The sequence below is a fragment of the Podarcis bocagei genome, assembly GCF_964188305.1.
Source record: "Podarcis bocagei genome assembly, chromosome: 3".
NCBI classification, from domain to species: Eukaryota; Metazoa; Chordata; class Lepidosauria; order Squamata; family Lacertidae; genus Podarcis; species Podarcis bocagei.
In genome coordinates, this window is record NC_138127.1 from 98,565,357 (window position 1) to 98,582,705 (window position 17,349).

At 47.7% G+C, this 17,349-nt stretch overlaps 1 protein-coding gene across 1 annotated transcript; it reads left to right on the forward strand.

The window, feature by feature from the left end:
• The first annotated feature begins 692 nt into the window (after window positions 1-692).
• Window positions 693-17,070, forward strand: CIMIP6 (ciliary microtubule inner protein 6). Its single transcript, XM_081188780.1, has 5 exons — window positions 693-884; window positions 5,246-5,453; window positions 6,991-7,147; window positions 12,631-12,746; window positions 16,451-17,070. The coding sequence occupies exons 1-5, from the start codon at window positions 829-831 to the stop codon at window positions 16,883-16,885; spliced, it is 972 nt and encodes a 323-aa protein (XP_081044906.1). The 5' UTR covers window positions 693-828; the 3' UTR covers window positions 16,886-17,070.
• Window positions 17,071-17,349: the final 279 nt, after the last annotated feature.

Sequence of the window (17,349 nt, forward strand, 5' to 3'; positions counted from 1 at the left end):
TCTGCCTCTACGGTTTCCAGTCTGCTTGGCACCCAAAACCCACCAGCTGAGGCATTCGCCTCTGTGCTACAACCTGAACATGGGAGGAGCAAAAGTAAGTGCCGAGGCTGAAAACGCCACTTAATTAATAGATGTCTCCTTAATAATTTAAACGTCTTAATTTTGAGGTTTTTAAACAAGGGACACACACACACACACACGTACATCACATTTCAGCCACCAAAGAATCCTGAGAATTGCAGTTTGCCCCTCACGGCGCTACAATTCCCAGCACCCTTAAGAAACTATGTTTCCCAGGATCGGGGCAAGGAATGTGCTCTAAATCTATGGTGCCCAGGCTGCCTAGGTCCGATGCAGCTTGCAACACAACCCTCTGTAGGGCTAGTCAAAAGCAAGCCCCCATTGAATAATTCCACGGGACTTACTCCCAGCAGGGCAGGATTGCAGCCCTCATCTAGGAATACTGTATCTCCATCCTAGTTACACTTAGTAACTGAGATCCGGTCACGAGGTGCGGGACTTACTTCCGAGTAAATGCGCAGGAGATTGTCCCTGGCTCTCCCGGCTTTAAAGCATGAGCAGGTACCTAACCATCCGACGGCAAGCGGGGCAATTCTGATTGGCCAAGGGGAGCGCGCGCCGCCTACATTCCGCCCTCCGCGTTCTGTCCCCGCCTTTCTCCGGGCTGCGGTCGCCTAGCAACCATCCGGCATCAAAGCATCAAAACGCGGCGCTGCCTCTGAAGTCTCCCTGTCGCGGCGTTCGAAGCTGCGCGCCCTCCCACGCCCCTCTCCCCCTTCTCTCCCCCTTGGGTGCCAGGCCAGCACCATGTTGTACGAGATCCTGGAGATGGGGCGGCGGAAAAAGGCCCCCCCGAGCTACATGTAAGTTGCTGCAGCATCTCTTGCCAGCGGGCTCTGCGGGAGTTGGCTTTGCAGAGGCAGCCCCCCTTCCTTCCCCCAGGAGGGTGCCAGGGCTGGTTTGGAGAAACCCTGTAGGAAGGGTGCCGGATTTACGTACTGTATAAGCTAAACAAGCTATAGCTTGGGGCACCACGCTCTTGCCCTCCCCCCCAATTCACTATTAATATACTTCTTAATTGTATTTCAGCTCAACAATCACTTTGATAAAATACATATTTTGTTATGTGCAAGTGGCTTTAGATACCTGTTAGGTCCATTAATTACCATATAGCATATACAGTGGTACCTCCGTTCCGGAGCCCCGTTCGCATCCTGAATGCAACGGTGCGTGCGCGGGTCACATTTTGCCACTTCCGCGCATGAGTGTGATGTTATTTTGAGTGTCTGCGCATGCGCAAGCAGCGAAACCCGGAAGTAACACGCTCCGTTACTTCCAGGTTGCCGCAGAGCGCAACTTGAACATGCTCAACCCGAAGCACATTTAACCCGAGGTATGACTGTAAAAGGTAAAGGGACCCCTGACCATTAGGTCCAGTTGTGGCCGACTCTGGGGTTGCGGCGCTCATCTCGCTTTATTGGCTGAGGGAGCCGGCGTATAGCTTCTGGGTCATGTGGCCAGCATGACTAAGCCACTTCTGGCGAACGGAAACACCGTTTACCTTCCCACCAGAGCAAGTATCTACTTGCACTTTGACGTGCTTTCGAACTGCTAGGTTGGCAGGAGCTGGGACCGAACAACAGGAGCTCACCCCATTGCGGGGATTCGAACCGCCGACTTTCTGATCAGCAAGCCCTAAGCTCTGTGGTTTAACCCACGTCCCTACTCAGCACAAAAGTCCACGTCCCTACTCACCACCCACGTCCCTACTCAGCACAAAAAACAGTGGCAATTTGTTGTTGACAAGAAATACAAGACAAACTAGAAGACACCCAAATGCCCTGGTTAACACAACACCAACTACATGCCCTCTTAAACAACCCAACAGTAAAATCAGCAGCAGTTAGGCCCCTGACAACCTTCGAGGTGCTTTCGAATTGCTAGGTTGGCAGGAGCAGGGACCGAGCAACGGGAGCTCACCCCATCGTGGGCATTTGCACCGCCGACCTTCTGATCGGCAAGTCCTAGGCTCTGTGGTTAACCAAACTCACAAAATGTATTAAACCTCCATCAGGTGATGCCGATTTCATAAAACCATTTATATTTTTCTTACTAAAACAAACAAACAAACAAACAAACAAACGCATACCTCCCACTTGCCCCCAAAGCTTTCCAGTACATAAAATAAAAACAAACCCTTCTAGTTCGTAAGCTAGAACAGATGCACTCGGTTATTTGAGACCAATTTTCTTCGCTCACAAGAGCTATGAAAAATGATGCAGCTATCTAACCCTTGGCATTGTCCACCCAGGCAGCTGTTCCCAAACTAACAGCGTGTCATAATAGGCAACTGTCAAAAGGCCGCTGCTGGCCACCCAAACTCCCTGCTCGCAGTGAGTGATGCTCTGCTGTCCCAGAGCATGTTTCTGCATCAGCTGTGATTGGATAATCCAGTCACATCTGGTGCAGAGGTGCAGCACAATTGCTTGTCATCAGCAGGGGCTGCCTGTTTCATCTCTCCATGAGTCCCTCCTCTTAATATTTCCAAAGAGGCATGCCTGGGTTGGCGTCAGGGGTCAGGGATAATTCTTCTCTTCTTGCCATCTCTACCTGTTCTTCTCTCCCTCTGGCCGAGAGAACAGGTAACATGGGCAAGGAAAAGAAATAGCGGCTGCTTCTGGCTCTTCAAGGAGAGGACACTTAGAACTGCATGCAGAAAGGCTGAAGTCATTGCTTTTGTGACTTGGGACAAGCTTCTTGCCCCGTGGCCCCTGAAAACAAATGCCCCTCTCTATCCTCACATAGCAGCAGAACCTGCCTACCCATGAGGCAAGAGATCCACCAGGGCAGCAGATCCCAATGTCCTGATGTTCCTGGTGTAGATGTTCCTGATATTCTTCTTCTTTGGCGATCACTCGTAGCTGAGTAAGATTGTCTTCCATAAATTCGGTTTTAACAGTAAGTCCATAAGTGATTGTGGAGGCCAATTCTGGATCCACATGTCCTTCCACAATGGGGACTTAGGTTTCCGGGTGGGGTTGATCATGGTGTGGATTTGCCAAACATGCCTTCCTCTTAGCACGTTTCTCCCTTTCCTCCTGAGTTTGAAGTCCATGCCACCTTTGGTAAAGGCTGTTCTCCAATTAGAGCGCTCGCAGGCCAGTGTTTCCCAGTTGTCGGTGTTTATCAAGATTTGCCTTGAAAGAGTCTTTGAACCTCTTTTGTTGACCACCAGCATTACGTTTTCCATTTTTAAGTTCAGAGTAGAGTAGTTGCTTTGGAAGATGATAATCAGGCATCTGCACAATATGACCAGTCCAATGAAGTTGATGTTGAAGAATCATTGCTTTGACACTGGTGATATAGATCTCCCCTCACCCCTTCTTCCCTGGCAGGGAGAGGGGACTCCAATCTGGGGTCCACCTCAGGTGCCAAAATGTCTTGGGCCAGCCTTGACTGAAAGTCTGTTCTATCCATTTAGAAGAGTCCAGAAACCCCGAAGTAGAAAACAGTCCTGTGAATGCACACACACATGCCAAAACACATGGCATATATAGATAGATCTAGCAATACGTTCAATATCTTGAGAGCTTATTGACCTTGAATGGTGCTTGAAAACTGCCTTGTAGTAGGGCCCTGTGGAGACGACATCACTGAGTGCCTATAAAATGCAGGCCAGGGAGCAGTGGAGTGGGGAAGAGGTGGGGTTTTTCAGCTGAGAAGCTGGCACTAGGAGCAGATATGGGCCATTATTCGAGGATGCTATCAGGGGTGAGGAGGAAAAACCCATTAGAGACAAGGTGATGGAGATGCTGAGTCGACCCTCCAGTGTCAGAGCACAAAGGGAGATGGGTGTCTTTGGCTTGACTTCCCAGCAAGCCGTTAATAAATCTGGGAGGAAGGGCTGTTGCTGGTGGAGGGGAAGGGTGAGGAACAGGAATGCGAAGCCTGGCAAGGTGGAATGTTGAGTGGGGACAGGCTCGCCCATTAATTTTAGAATGAGCCCTTCCTGAACAGCCGCTTATCGAGAATGAGGTATTTCAGACGCCCAGTTGCTGGAAGGCCGCAGACAAGGCACGGCAGACTCGGAGCAGGAAAGAGCGCAGGAGCTAAGGGTGTGTTCTTATTTCTGTCTTGGAGCCCAGCGAAGTGCTCCTTCCCCCTGCCTGCTACATGCACTTCACATCGATTCACATCTGTATGGCTTCGTTTCTGATTGCATACACCAAAATCAACAATAAATTTACAGCAGCGAAACAAACAAACGCATCGCAAATCGGTAGATCAGATTTATGAAACCTAGACAGCATCTTAAAAAGCAGAGACATCATCTTGCCAACAAAGGTCCATATAGTTAAAGCTATGGTTTTCCCAGTAGTGATGTATAGAAGTGAGAGCTGGACCATAAAGAAGGCTGATCGCCGAAGAATGGATGCTTTTGAATTCTGGTGCTGGAGGAGACTCTTGAGAGTCCCATGGACTGCAGGAATATCAAACCGATCCATTCTGAAGGAAATCAGCCCTAAGTGCTCACTGGAAGGACAGATCCTGAAGCTGAGACTCCAGTACTTTGGCCACCTCATGAGAAGAGAAGACGCCCTGGAAAAGACCCTGATGTTGGGAAAGATGGAGGGCACAAGGAGAAGGGGATGACAGAGGACAAGATGGTAGGACAGTGTTCTGGAAGCTACCAGCATGAGTTTGACCAAACTGCGGGAGGCAGTGGAAGACAGGAGTGCCTGGCGTGCTCTGGTCCATGGGGTCATGAAGAGTCGGACACGACTAAACGACTAAACAACAACAACATAGCTGGATCACCCTTTGGGGAAAGCCTGAGTGGACAGGTGACTTTTCAGTAGGAACCTTAATGCTGATACTGGATGCCAATATATACACCAATTAACACAAGAAACATTGTTTTTCTTGCTTGCTAGCTATGCTATGTTACCGAACTCCCATTACATTTCCCACCTACTCTGTTTTATTTCCGTTTTACCTCGCCCGTATTGCTCAAATACATATTGCATATGTTGTTGTAATTATATTGTGATGGAGAGGCATTTTTACTAAATATCCATGCACTTTAAAAAAACGCCTGCTGTTTTAACTTGAGAGAGATATCCACACTTTAGAGCTTCAGAAGTGGTTTTTATGTGTGTGTTTTTAAAACCAGCGTCATTTCCAGGGTAGTAAATGCTGTCCTGCTTTCTCATACTTTTTTCAGCCCAGATTCCTACAGAGTACTTAACCTCGAGTTCCCAGAAAGGAATAAGGTGCTAGCTAAAACCGAAGAGGAACATACGCCAAAGAAACAGCAGTATATACTGGAGTGCCGTAATAACCCTCAGCCGATACACGCAAAATGCATAAAGCTCAACACCAAGTTTTTAAATGTACTGTATATGGACACAGACAGCGCAAAATCAAAGCAGGTGAGGATGGCTTAGTGAAAGTGAGATCATGGTCCAGTTTTGCCACAGTGCTAAACCCAGACTGGGGAATCTTAGGCCTGGGGGCCAAATGTAGCCCTCTTGGTTTCTCGGTCTGGCCCTCAGGACTCTCCCCAGGCCACAACCCTCACTGGTCCTGCCCTGTACCCTCAAATATGTTTTGCCTGGTCCTGCCCTGTACCCTCAAATATTTTTAACAACAACAACAACAATAATAATAATTTATTTATACCCCGCCCATCTGGCTGAGTTTCCCCAGCCACTCTGGGCGGCTTCCAATCGAGTGTTAAAAACAATACAGCATTAAATATTAAAAATTCCCTAAACAGGGCTGTCTTCAGATGTCTTTTAAAGATAAGATAGCTACTTATTTCCTTCACATCTGAAGGGAGGGTGTTCCACAGGGCGGGTGCCACTACCGAGAAGGCCCTCTGTCTGGTTCCCTGTAACTTGGCTTCTCACAGTGAGGGAACCACCAGAAGGCCCTCAGCGCTGGACCTCAGTGTCCGGGCAGAACGATGGGGGTGGAGACGCTCCTTCAGGTATACTGGGCCGAGGCCGTTTAGGGCTTTAAAGGTCAGCACCAACACTTTGAATTGTGCTCGGAAACGTAGTGGGAGCCAATGCAGATCTCTCGGAACCGGTGTTATGTGGTCTCGGCGGCCACTCCCAGTCACCAGTCTAGCTGCCACATTCTGGATTAATTGCAGTTTCCGGGTCACCTTCAAAGGTAGCCCCACGTAGAGCGCATTGCAGTATCCAAGCGGGAGATAACTAGAGCATGCACCACTCTGGCAAGACAGTCCGTTTTTTGTGTACAAGAACCACAAATTTCTGCAGGAAGGTAACTGGCACATCTATTTGCTTTTAGAGCCGCCTGCCATTCCTATGCAGCCCCTGGAAGCTTGCCCATGAGGCAAAGTGACCCTTGGTCTGAAGAAGGTTCCCCACCAATGCACCAAAGCATGGTTTCGTCAGAAGGGGCGGGGGGAGAATTTTGGGAATTATAGGAGCAGAACTACCTAAATTGTATAGAAATTTATTTATGTGTGCTACTACAGCAGCAAGAATGCTACTTGCACAAAAGTGAAAAGGAGCAGAAGTCCCAGTAAAGGAAGAATGGATACAAAAACTTATGGAATATGCAGAAATGGCGAAACTTACCGGAAGAATAAGAAATAAAGATAGCAAGCTTTTTTATAATAGAATGGAAATGGTTTATTGACTATTTACAGATAAACTGTAAACAGATAAAACATTAGCAGGATTATTGTAATAACCTGCAGTTTCACAAGAGCATATATTTACAGTAGATAATGAAAGAAGCAAGTTAAATGTGTATGCAGAAGATATTAAAAAACATACATTTAAGGAAGCGCAGAAAGAGGGGGGGAGGAAGTCAAATTTTGAAATGTTAAATTGATTGTAAAATTAATGAACTGTATAAACTTGGAAAGTATAAATAATGGCAATTCTATAGGCTAGTTGTTTACAAATTAATTTATATTCCCTAAAAAAGGAACATTGGTGGCCAAGCAGCGAGCCCTTTGTTGTGCCGTGCCCTAAACCACCTTACGACAAGCAGAGCACTCAAAGAAGTCATTTCCAGAAGCCAGCCTGTAGATTGATTCGGCCCCTTAAGTTCGACAATAAGCGGCAACCTTCGCGTGGAATAGGTAAGACTTTTAAGGGAAACCTTCCCTTCCCTTCTTTCTTTCCACCAAAACTAGACAAGTTAAAATATAAAAGTGGTTCAGCTTCTGCTTCTACAAAAGCATTGTTGTTGTTTAGTCATGTCCGACTCTTCGTGACCCCATGGACCAGAGCACGCCAGGCACTCCTGTCTTCCACTGCCTCCCGCAGTTTGGTCAAACTGTCCAGAACACTGTCCAACCATCTCGTCCTCTATCATCCCCTTCTCCTTGTGCCCTCCATCTTTCCCAACATCAGGGTCTTTTCCAGGGAGTCTTCTCTTCTCATGAGGTGCCAAAGTATTGGAGCCTCAGCTTCAGGATCTGTCCTTCCAGTGAGCACTCAGGGCTGATTTCCTTAACAATGGATAGGTTTGATATTCTTGCAGTCCATGGGACTCTCAAGAGTCTCCTCCAGCACCATAATTCAAAAGCATCAATTCTTTGGCGAAAAATTATTCTTTCAATAATCAATTCTTCAGTGAAAGCATTATTCTTTATTAAATCTGTGTTCCGCCCTTCATTGCCAAGATGACAGGGTGGTTCGCAATATAAAAAATACAAAATGAGATTGCAAAATCCACAATGAAACAAAAGCGAGCCAATAACCCCTCTACCATGAACACATTTCAAAGGCCATAGAATGTCTAGATTAGCCAAAGGCCTGGGAGAAGAGAGATGTTTTTGCCTGGCACCTAAAGATATTTAGTGAAGGCACCAGGCGAGCCTCCCTGGGGTGAGCATTCCACAAATGGGGAGCCACCACAGAAAAGACCTGTTCTTGTGTTGCTGCCCTCTGGACCTCACGTGCAGCAGGCAAACAAAGAAAGCCCTCAGGTGATGATTGCAGGTTCTGGGTTGGTTCAGTTGCGGAGAGGTGGTCTCTATCAGTTTGGCTGATGTGATGTGGTCAAAACTATGACCTGTTGCATGCACAAGTGTAGTCGGAACAGAAAACAGCCAACAGATGTCAAGTGTTGCGTGACGGAAACGGAGACTGCTGCAGTAGTACATTTGCTTACAAAATCAGGCTCCCTCGTGGCTGCTTCTGAACTGTTATTGAACCTTTTGCCACCTTCAGGCAATGGCCACATGCTCCGCCATTGAGTGATGGCTCCAAAATCTGGGCACATTTCGCTGACCTAACATGTATTGATTCCTAATTCCCAGCTTCAACCACCTCCTGTGAATTCTGGTTTCAAGCTGATTCGTGTGGTGGTGTAACACAGCAGAGGCAGATTTGCAGGACTGTGACCGTTTTGCTGAGCCGAGAGGCCACCACGGGAGGTGCCACAACAATTACGAGCAACGGGAGGCGAGAGGTGTGGCGAGAGCACCAAATTTTGGTGTTGGCTTTGTTCCCCATAATCTGCACACACGTCCCATCGTCGGCTCTGTGTACAGTGCTGCAGAAGCCTGCAGCCAGAGAGATGGTAGCAGAAATGAGTTTCTACACCCTAGGCAACAACGATCCTATTCCAGTGCCTTAAACTCTTCCATTCTCAGTCTCCACTTAAATCACCTTCTCCTGATCATACAAGCAATAGGCACCTTTCAGTTCAGTTCGATTGATGAAACACAAAGAACAGTAGCTCCCAGTTTGGGGGCTTTCTGTCCCATCCCCCCCCCCAATCAGGCTGCAATGTTAGCTTGCAGGTCTTTCCTTGTCCTTAGATCTTGGATCAGAGTCTTTATGGCAGTATTAATTTAAGCAAGTTCTGCTGACTTTGGCGATTCAGTCTGCAGAAGCCATCACTTGTGGCCTTCGTTTCCCATTGATTGGCAAAACCCTTTTTTTAAAAAAAAAAGTGATGTAAGGTACTGTATTTACTCGAATGTAATGTGCACCTTTTTTGGCCAAATTACACCGCAAAAATTAGAGTGCACATTAGATTTGGCGGCACATTTACATTCTCCAGCAAATGCTTTTTTGGTTTCAAGGTCTTGAAAATTGAGGTGTGCATTAGATCTGATGGGGCATTGTTGTTGTTGTTTAGTCATTTAGTCGTGTCTGACTCTTCGTGACCCCATGAACCAGAGCACACCAGGCACTCCTGTCTTCTACTGCCTCCCGCAGTTTGGTCAGACTCATGCTTGTAGCTTCGAGAACACTGTCCAGCCTTCTCATTCTCTTTCGTCCCCTTCTCCTTGTGCCCTCCATCTTTCCCAACATCAGGGTCTTTTCCAGGGAGTCTTCTCTTCTGATGAGGTGGCCAAAGTATTGGAGCCTCAGCTTCAGGATCTGTCCTTCCAGTGAGCACACAGGGCTGATTTCCTTCAGAATGGATAGGTTTTGTAATGTGTATGGGTTGCTCGTGCGTAAGTTGCCGCCTCTCCAGGCTTTGTGGCCTTGCTATACCTTTCAGTCTGGGCAGCCCTTCACTTTGTGGCTGCCTCAGTCACTAGCAGAATCCGTCAGTGGGCGTTTCTTAAATCTTTTCCAACATAAAAGTTGTTTGACACCCAGTCTCCTCCTACTCTCTCTGCGCGGAAGTCTTCTGCGCAGGGTGGGCGTGGGTAGCGGAGGACCCGTGCTCTCCCCGCTGGTGTCCGGTGAAGAGTCCTGGAGCCCTCTTGCCAATTCCCCCATCAGCCCCTCTATATCCCTGGTGTTGCGCTGATTTGCTTCCCCATCTGCGGAGCTGCCTCTCTCCCTGCTGGGCCCTTCTCCAGCATCATTTGAGAGCCTTCCCTCCGCCTCTAGCTCCGATGTCAGTTCCCTGACAGGTTTGATCTTCTTGCAGTCCATGGGACTCTCAAGAGTCTCCTCCAGCACCAGAATTCAAAAGCATCAATTCTTCGGCGATCAGCCTTCTTTATGGTCCAGCTCTCATTTCCCTACATCACTACTGGGAAAACCATAGCTTTAACTATACGGACCTTTGTTGGCAAGGTGATGTCTCTGCTTTTTAAGATGGGGCATTAGATTCATATAAACACGGTATTTCCTTCTGCTTCTCCTCCCAGGAGAACCTTCGGTTCTGCCTTTAGTCAACTTCTCCACAATAATTCAGCCCCACAATAGCTATCCAGCTTGTCTGCGAATGATGATGGATGGCTGAGCTATAGCAAGCAGCACATAGCCAGAGCATGACAACTCCAGTCACACTTCCGTGTTTACAAGGGCGGTGGGGAGGATAGCTTCCATATGTGAGCGTGTCTGTTGGACTGCCAACATGGAGCCAGCTGTTTGTCTGGATTTGGGCTGGTGCTCTTCAAGGCAAGGGGACAGCGTCTCGGCAGAGATGCCGGGCTTGGCAGATCTGGTCCCTAAAAGGCTATATGCACACACAAAGAAATATTCTGCAGAAATCCATCGTGGCTCCTGCAAGCCAGATTTCTCATAGAAGCTGGAGACAATGCTTTGAATGTGTAGGTCAGCATTTGGGCTTTGCATTCTTTGAAACAACCGACAGCTAACCTTTCCCCGGGCATTAGTGTAGCTTCGCAGGGGCTGAAAAGGACATCCTGGGTCACCAAGCCGAACATGAATGCATTGTAGCCGGATTTGCTAGTCCGGCTCTTAAGCCACTCCTGACAGTTGTTTATCTAGCCTCGCTTTGACCTACTGAGCCACAAAAGAAACTGTGTCTGTGGACCAGTTCTGAACGGTGGAGACTTTTTTGGGGGGCTTCTAGCCAGAAATGCTGTGATGTAGGGAGCCTTCAGATGCGTGTTGTGAGGGTGTTGTATAATGTGGAACAACAGAAGCCTCAACAAGTTATCTAACAGGTTATCTCCCATTGCAGTTATCTAATATCGCAGAAATTCAGTAAGATGAAACCTTACCATTTCTTAAATGTTGTTGTTTAATAAAATACATCAGCCCTACTGAACTGATTGTTCAGAGCCCAGCTCCGAGGGCCTTCTAGCAGTTCCATCACTGCTGGAAGTGAAATTACAGGGACCCAGGCAGAGGGCCTTCTCGGTAGTGGCACCCGCCATGTGGAACGTCCTCCATGTGGCACCCATCAGATGTCAAGGAGATAAAGACTACATGACTTTTAGAAGGTGTCTGAAGGCAGCCCTGTATCGGGAAGTTTTTAATGTTTGCTGTTTTATTATATTTTTATATGTGCTGGAAGCCTCCCAGAGTGGCTGGGGCAACCTGACCAGATGGGTGGGGTATAAGTAATAAATTTATTATTATTATTAAGTTGTGGGCTGACATAGCAGACGACACAGCGATTTCTCCAAAGCAGCTCTTTATTTTGTAAGCTGGAACAGAACTAAGCTGAGGAGCTCAGTCAGCCTGCTATCCAGTCACTGAACGTCACTTTTCGATCCTTCATTTGCATACAAAACTATCCAATCACTGAACGTCACTTTTCGATCCTTCATTTGCATAACTATCTACAGTATCCCCCTGCTGGCCCAGGGTGAGAACTTCAGTACATAACTATTATTATTATTATTATTATTATTATTATTATTATTCACCTGGGACAGATCAGGAAAGTGGCGTAGCTCAGGGGTAGAGCATCTGTTTTGCATACAGAAGGCCCCAGGTTCAGTCCCTGCCAACTCTATGTAGGGCTTGGAGAGAACCCTTCTCTGAAACCCTGTTGAGATGCTACCATTCCGTGTAGACCAGTGGTTCTCAACCTGTGGGTCCCCAGATGCTGTTGGACTACAACTCCCATCATCCCTGAGCTCTGGCCTTGCTAGCTAGGGGTGATGGAAGTTGTAGTTCAACAACATCTGGGGACCCACAGGTTGAGAAAGGCTGGTGTAGACAATACTCAGCTTGATGAACCAGTGTGTACTGGTCCCGAGGGATAACCGTGAGGCCGGTCCGTGGTCAAAGGTGCAGCGTGGAGGCAGTCCGTAGTAGCTGAAGCTGGGTGTAGGGCAGGGAGTCGGGTGAAGTCAGGAGCTCCGGCAGAGAAGCAGGATAGGGTGCAGACAGGAACAGGCTACCGACAACGTTGCTCCCGCAACCAGGGACTGGGGCTGGCTGGCTTTTATCTGCCCCGAGGCATAGGGCGGCCCCGATCCTCTGGTGACTCGCCTCTCCTGCCCTGGAGGCGAGCACTCCTCCTGTGGGAACTTAGTTCCCTCCGCCTCTCTGCCCTGAGCCTCTGCAGCTCAGGAGAGGCTGGAGGGTTACCGGACCCAGAGGCAACCTCAGCTTCCCCTGACGGGGCTGAGAGTGGAGCACCTGCAGGCAATGGGTCCTCCATCACCTCAGGAGCCAGAGCAGACTCAGCTGGTGCCTGCACCTGAGGATCCAGCACAGGTGAGGACCCTTCAGGCTCAAGCCCCAGCCCCAGCTCAGCTGGTTCTGGAGGTGGGGAATCCTGTGCAGGCTGGGATTCCTCAGGTTCAGCCTCCGAGTCCGAATCCCAGGCCATCACACAGTGGTCCAACTCACTATAAGGCAGATTCCTGTGTTCCTGTCTCCCGCATGCAATGTAGCCATGCAAACCGCCTGGAAGCAAGACTATACTGTGCATTTTCTGTCGCAGTTCCACTCGCAGCTCCTCCGTTGCCGGGCCGCCTTCCGAGAATGTTCCAAGAGCAGATCACTTTCAAATACGACTACAATGCCAGAGCCACCCCCTGCATCCCCTATCAAGGGAAGGTAAGGCCATGTGCATCCTGTGCTCTGGACGTTCAGCAGGAAGCCAGAAGGAAGTGTTTACCCCTAAGGCCTCCAGCACATTGTTCTGGGACTAATGTTATTGCGTGCGTTGCAGTCACCGGCTTTGGGTATTTGCAAACGGCATGCCTGCTGTCAAACCAGCCCGGTGGCCTTAGAAAGACAGGGCAATGTCTTTTTTGCGACTTGGTTGCCTTACAAAAAAGATCCTGGGATGTTGTAGCAGAAGGCAAGAGGTGGGCAGGTGCTGGTCTTGACCTTTAAAGCCCTTTGTGGCTTAGGGCCCTCATATTTACGGGACCACCTCTCCTGGTATGCCCTGCAGAGGACCTTAAGGTCCATGAATAATCTTAGTTTAGAGGTCCCGGGCCCTAAGGAAGTCAGATTATCCTCTACCAGGGCCAGGGCCTTTTCAGTGATGGCTCCGACCTGGTGGAATGCTCTGTCCCATGAGACCAGGGCCCTGCAGGATTTAACCTCCTTCCATCGGGCCTGTAAGACAGAGCTATTCCGCCTGGCCTTTAATTTGTATTCAGCCTGATCTTTTATTTCCCTTCCCTTCTCTTCCCTCCCCCTCCCTTTTTATGAAGATAATCCACTCTGAGACTCCACAGCTAATTCTCCCCTGGCCTCCTCGCTGGCCCAAGTAGGACCAATTCAGCCAGCTAGCCCTGGGGATGATCTAATGCTTATTTCCCCTAAATTGATTTCTGAATTTTGAAATTTATTGTTATTCATGTTTTTATACTGTATTTTATTCTGCTTTTACAATTAATTGTTTGAAATTTGTTGTTAGCTGCCCTGAGCCAGGTTTTTGAACTGGGAAGGGCAGGGTATAAATAAAAATGTATTATTATTATTATTATTATTATTATTATTATTATTATTATTATTGCCACTGTGATGTGAGGGACCAAGGACTTCCTAACACCCTCCACCTCAAAGACTAAATTCAGTGGAGGAGAAAGAGTTTTTTGTTGTTGTTAAACTTCCCCCTTCCCACATGCTGTGGTCCTGATGTAGTCCCTTTAAAGCCCTAAACGGTCTCAGCCCAGTATACCTGAAGGAGCATCTCCACCCCCATTGTTCAGCCTGGACACTGGGGTCCAGCTCTGAGGGCCTTCTGGCAGTTCCCTCACTGCGAGAAGCCAAGTTACAGGGAACCAGGCAGAGGGCCTTCTTGGTAGTGGCGCCCACCCTGTGGAACGCCCTCCTTTCAGATGTCAAGGAAATAATCAACTACAGAGGTGCCCCGCAAGACGAATGCCTCGCAAGACGGAAAACTCGCTAGATGAAAGAGTTTTCCGTTTTGGAGGTGCTTCGCAAAACAAATCTCCTATGGGCTTGCTTCGCAAGACGAAAATGTCTTGCGAGTTCCTGCGGGTTTTTCCCCCTCCCCCCCTTTTTCTAAGCCGCTAAGCCGCTTATCAGCTGATCCGATAAGCCGATAAGCCGCTAAAAGCCGCTAAAAGCCGCTAATAGCGCTAATCCGCTAATCCGTCAATGGGCTTGCTTCGCAAGACGAAAAAACCGCTAGACGAAGAGAATCACAGAACGGATTCTCTTCGTCTTGCGAGGCACCACTGTACCTGTCTTTCAGAAGGCATCTGAAGGCAGCCCTGTTTAGGGAAGTTTCTAACGTTTGATGTTTTATCGTGTTTTTAATATTCTGCTGGGAGCCGCCCAAAGTGGCTGAGGAAACCCAGCCAGATGGATGGGGTATAAATAGTGAATTACTACTACTACTACTACTACTACTACTACTACTACTACTACTATTAAAATTGGAACCTTGTGTGTGTGGCACCTTAGTATTACCTGTTGATTCCTGCATTACAGGACGTTGGAGTAGATGATGATGATGATGATAATAATAATAAATAAAAATTTTATTTATACCCCGCCCTCCCCGGCCAGAGCCGGGCTCAGTGTGGCTAACACCAATAAAATCATAGTAAAAACATAATAGGGGGCAAAAACAGCAGCAGCAACAACAACATCAATTTAAAATACAGGTTAAGATGACTCTTGAGGTGTCTTCCAACACTACAGACATGGTTTGCTAAGCGTAAGAATTATTATCCCTCAGTATGCCTAGGACTGAGGCTCCTCCAGTGTCCCAGCTACATCATTGCTGCAATTATGGTTGTAAGCCACCCCCAGGGAAGGTATGAAGTCCTATAAGAAATTAAACTTCCGCTGAGATTCTCTGAAGCAGGGGTTTGCAGAGCTGGAGATTGCCAAAGGGCTGGATCTAGACCTCCCCCAAGCCCCACGGCCAGGGCCACTCAATTTCAATATCTTCAGTCTAGTAGGAGCTGACTTTCAAAAACTTCTTTGGGACGTTAATTCCAGTGAAATTTTAATTTAGTAATTTGATTTTAGAGCAAACATTGCCTATTTGAAAAGCCACCCGGTTTCTGGTAATTTTGATTATTCCTTGGTATCTCCCAGTACCAAACTTTCTTTAATTTGGAGATACTTGAAAAATGACAGGCTGTCTTCTGCTTTTATCAAAAGATGCTGGTTTTAAAGTCCCCAATAATTTTGTCGTACCACAAATACCCATTCCATCCAGTCATGTCCTCTTTCCAGGAACCACTTATTTCTCAGCTCCTTCATTCACATTAAACAACAGGCTGCAAAGTACAATTTTACGTTGGTATGCCAATCTTCCCCTTTCCTTTGCATCTTGTACTACTTTAACATGTGGTGTTTTTTCCCTTGCCATAAAAACTTGATTTTTTTTATTTTGCCATTGTCTGAATGGTAAGTCATTAGCTATAACAGGCATTGTTTGGAACAAAAACATCATTCTGGGCAATATATTCACATTTTATCACAAAAATTCGACCCAGTAGAGACAATTTTAATTTCTCCCATCCTGACATATCTTTTTAAATGTCCGTCCATGCCTTAACATAATTATTTTTGTCTGTTTGACTTTGTCTGTCAAGTGCTTCTGTACTGAGTGGACTTCTAAGTTGGTAACCAAGAAATGGTTATGGGATGAATCAGGATTAACGCTGGAGAAGTGGGAGCAGAGAGAGATTCCCACTGAATCAGGTTTCCAAATGGAGAACCTTGTTCTCGAAGATATGTTGCAACAAAACAGAGCCCTGTTTGTTTCCACTTTGGCTTGTTGTTGTCTCCCACCCCCGCTTTTATATATATAAAATCAAATTAATCCTATTCTTCTCATGCAACCCTTAATGGCCAAAGTCATTTGGCGAGTGCTCATAAATCTTTGGCCTGCATCAGCCAGGGGTTTGAAATTGTATCCATAGCAACCCGAGTGGCAAGAAATAAAATTTGACGGGGATAGGCGCTGCCCTGCGGAAAAGAAAATGCCAGTTTGCAAGAGCACCGTAGCCATTTTCAAATAAAAAAAAGCAGAACGGGGGGGGGGGGCAGGAAAAGGGATGGCATTGGCAAGGTTTTGTCTCTTTCGTTTTCACCTGTTGCCTTCCCCCGTCCACCCACATCCTTCTTTTGCAAACCAGGCGAGATGATGGCTCAGCTGTTCTGTTTGCTCCCAGCTATATCCCGGCCCCTGTTGGCCAGAGGAGAGGCCTGAGAGAGAGAGACCAGCCAGCGCATGAGCTAATAAATAAATTCAGCTCACAGCTGCATCTCCTCACCGCCGAAGTCCCCCTGCTTAACGTCAACCTTGTTTCCCTTTCCAGAAACGCGGCGCTTTTGTGTGGACGAAGATAAAACCGGAGAAGGGGGAGTCGGTTCCTGAGGGGACCAGAACCCAGCAGGGCGCTGGGGGACCGGAGATGCTGGAACAGCCAAAAGCAGAGAAAGGGGACTCAGCAGAAAGCTGCATGACCTCAGCTGGCCCCCGCCTGCCAGATTCCCCAGAGATGCCGCCAGACTCCAACCTACGCTTATCAGAAGCAGATAGTGGCGCAGGAGCCAAAACAGATCCCGGAGCCCCGGAGAAAGGACAGGAGGAGGGTTCAGGGATTTCTCAGGCAGGGGAAGTGGATGTGAGCCATCCCTCTGGGGAGAAAAGGCCTCTCAGCCCACCAAAGATGGGCCACCTTGAGAAACAGCAGGAGGACCCCCCCATCCATGAAGCCACACAGTCCCCGGCAGAAATTCCGAAGGCCTAAGAGGTCCAAGCGCGGGGGTTGGCCTGGTGTAATTTCAGTAATGCCAAACACAAACTGACACCAGCAAACGGTCTGAGGCGACGCGCTCTCGCCTTTACATAACAACAGCTGCAGCCTGCTTTGATGCCTCTTGAAAATGAGAGTCCTATATTTATATATATATATATAAAATCCTATGAATCTTTTATTATGGTTTCTCTCCGCCGTTGCAGTTAGGTTATTTCCCTACCCACCCCCTCAAATCAAAATTATCTGGATTATCTGCTCTCCTGAATATTGAGAGCGACTAAGGACGCCGCTAATGAATAATGAGCAATTAATGTCAACAATTGTGTTGCTTTGCTTCCGACATTTTGACTCTTTGCAAGCGTTGGGTGGTGGCATGTTTTGGGTTCCTGTCTGATACCTTTAAAGTGTGGCTTCTTGGCAGGAACGGCAAGCAGATCCTAGCAGTAAATTTTTTT

Bases quoted from the DNA above. Each gene is read 5' to 3' on its own strand.
- CIMIP6 (XM_081188780.1), top strand. From the start codon at position 829: ATGTTGTACGAGATCCTGGAGATGGGGCGGCGGAAAAAGGCCCCCCCG. The intron at 7,148-12,630 runs GTAAGACTTTTA...TTTCTGTCGCAG, and splicing joins GCAACCTTCGCGTGGAATAG to TTCCACTCGCAGCTCCTCCG. The intron at 12,747-16,450 runs GTAAGGCCATGT...TTCCCTTTCCAG, and splicing joins GCATCCCCTATCAAGGGAAG to AAACGCGGCGCTTTTGTGTG.